Genomic DNA, 2,868 nt, shown 5'->3' on the forward strand with positions numbered 1-2,868 from the left:
AGTGACTGGCATTAAGTAGAAATTATGCAAGACTGACGCACGTTATTATTTGTAATCGGAAGCATGTTGTTTTTTCGTCCATAAGTAATTTATGAATCTATTTTTTTATTTCGTATAACGATCCATCCAGCAAAGATCTGACAGCGCAGATGCGCGCGTTTTCATGCACTTGTCAATATTCAGGAAAAGCCATATTCAATTTTCAAGAACTCAAAAGTCAACGGAACACTCTGAACGTTTCGCGTTGTTGGTAAGACTGTAATATGTACCATTGTGCCGTCCAACGTGGAAATCGATGCATCCGGAACGCGGCTTAGGCCCTAATCTTTGACAGTTGTGGTATGAATATACATTTATTTACAAAAAACTTACACGGAACCATATTGACACTGCGTGTAGCCAGTAGCTTTGTCACCATATCACTGCTGACAACGTTATGTAGGCGAAAAAGCGATTTTGCGGATACTAGTTAGCTTTAAGACACGAGTCGATCACGGATCTAAACGAAGTGATTTGGAAAGATTGCGCGGTGCGAGCTCGCACTGTATTGAAACACAGCGTGACCTTTTCAAAATTATATAACGGTTTGTCAAGTCTTTAAATGTACCGGCAGTATCGTTCGTTCAATCGGAACCCTATGGTTTGGATGCGTCCTGGCGCACATCCGTCCGGGAGAGAGCCGCCCGGGCCGCTTCAAGATGCTACACATCCTTCTCAAGGACCAACACATGCTGCCATGATGAATATGGCACAGCAGATGCTGCAACAACAACAACAGCAGCAGCAGCAGCAGCAGCAGCAGCAGCAGCAGCAGCAGCAAGGACCTGTGTCGCCCGCATTGTCTGGCCAAATTCCAATGGCCAATCAATATGCGCAATGGCAAACGTATTCCCCTCAGGATATTTCCTATCCTTCAATGAGGCCTCCGCCATATCCACAGCCATATTGTGATAGTTCCTCGGCATACTGGCAAATGACGCCAACGATCCCGGAATATTTCGGTGCTTCACCTTCTGGGGCGCTAGATGTCGTTTCCTCTAATCCGTTCTTCAGAGCATTAATGCAACAGCAAGAGGCAGCTGATCACGCCCTGAAAACTCGCCGCGTTGAAAGGGTGGGTTTGATCTGATCAACGGTTGTCCTTCTAGCTGAGAAGGCTCTATCGGGCACGAGACGGATATCTTTACGTTTTACGTGGCTTTGTATTTTCTGTGATTTGCGGATGTTACTGGGATCGATACTGTCTGTGATCCTGTTAGATTTACTTGATATATGGGGTACACAGCCGTCATGAAGCAGACTCAGACTACCAATTAAAAGAAACACCCTTAACTTGTTTTCCAATATTAAAATTCGGCTTACATCTGGGGCAAGTGGAATGAAACGCATAACAGGATCTACTCTAGCGATCTTTCGCTTCACAGCCTACATATCGATTTCAAATTTGTTGCTTTCACAAAAATTTTAATTACGCTAGCTAAGAACTCTATTTACGAGCTTCATATTCATATGTTGCATTTACAATAGCTTTTAATCAATTTAAAATCATATTGTCAACTTCAAACTTCAGGAACAAAGTATGGAATGGCACGTAAGTGGCATGCCATGGTATCGGCCAGAGGATATTCTAGTTTCTGTCGAAGGTCGACACGTTATGCTAACCGCGAAGCGTGAAGAAGTAGGAAATTGCCGTGGAATCCCAGAAGACTGCGGGCCGGACTGTGGTTACACGATTTTTCGGCAGGCTCATAGGTGCTTTACACTGCCAGAAACTGTCGACGCGAGCGACGTTCGTGCCCATATAGAGCTAGGACCAGATCAGCAACCGACGCTGATTATAACTGTTCCAAAGCTTCCTTTCAGGCGAGTGTAACAGGATACAATGTAAAAGCGAATGCCTGATTGGCGAATAACTATAAGTAAAAAAACATTTGGTCCTTGAAGCGAAACAAAATCGAGAAAAAAACATTTTGTGCCTTAATTTTTGCTGCTTCGAATTAACGCGTGTGTTTTTATAAACATGATGAACCATGGCTGCGTTGATTTAGTAGAAGTTAAGAGCGACCGGAAAATACGAGAAGGCGGCCTGAATGTAGGTAAATTATGAATATGCTTATTCGAAATTAGAGCAGAATATGTTCGACTGTGATTTGAAAATGTTGTGTACCTTCGAGCCCCTTTATTCTGTATTGCAAAGGACGTAGTACTTTAGGCTTACGACCACACACCAACCCAAAAATGGAAGCGACGTTTTCTTTGGTGCACAAACACCCTGGCATATATTACACATCAGCGCGTCCGATCCCTACAAACTATGCCTACTAAATCAGTGTTTTCAAATAATTTATAAAAACGGACGTTTGCAGATTTAAATTTCAAATTATAAAAAGCGCAGGCTACTTGTAAATAAGATAAATAAAATATTTTTCATGTTTCAGTGAGTTTGGCTTTGTTATCATAAGCATTATAGTCGGGTCCCAATAAGTATGAATTTCGCCTTCCTCTTGGTATTGGCACAAATCGGTCGGTGGAATCATAATGTCGATGGATGTCTTGTTTTGTCTGGGCTTACGGGTCGCTTATTCTGGGAAGCTAATTCAGGGCGTTCCTATATACCTGATATGTAAGGCCATGGCAACTATGAGGTTACGCACAGGGACGCTTGTAGAGCCTATAGGATTTGCTGATTAGTTCCCGATGCTTTTTCGGTTGAAGTCTGCGTTATGCGGTCGTACCGGAAGGGTCTATTTGACGTAATTCGCCGCCGTAAATGGGTTCAATCGCGAAGACAAAATTATTGAATCCAAGGACCGGAAGTCCACGGCCACAGTAATGGGTGCCGCAAGTAAATTAGCCTTATGCGGGGTG

General features: G+C 43.3%; 1 protein-coding gene across 1 annotated transcript; it reads left to right on the plus strand.

Moving 5' to 3' along the window:
* Positions 1 to 367: 367 nt before the first annotated feature.
* On the plus strand, positions 368 to 2,439 carry LOC111268488 (uncharacterized). Its single transcript, XM_022847510.2, has 2 exons — positions 368 to 1,114; positions 1,571 to 2,439. Exons 1-2 carry the CDS (start codon positions 602 to 604, stop codon positions 1,871 to 1,873), a joined length of 816 nt encoding a protein of 271 aa, XP_022703245.1. The 5' UTR covers positions 368 to 601; the 3' UTR covers positions 1,874 to 2,439.
* Positions 2,440 to 2,868: the final 429 nt, after the last annotated feature.

The sequence above is a fragment of the Varroa jacobsoni genome, unplaced genomic scaffold, assembly GCF_002532875.2.
Source record: "Varroa jacobsoni isolate VJ856 unplaced genomic scaffold, vjacob_1.0 scaffold_136, whole genome shotgun sequence".
Lineage (NCBI taxonomy): Eukaryota > Metazoa > Arthropoda > Arachnida > Mesostigmata > Varroidae > Varroa > Varroa jacobsoni.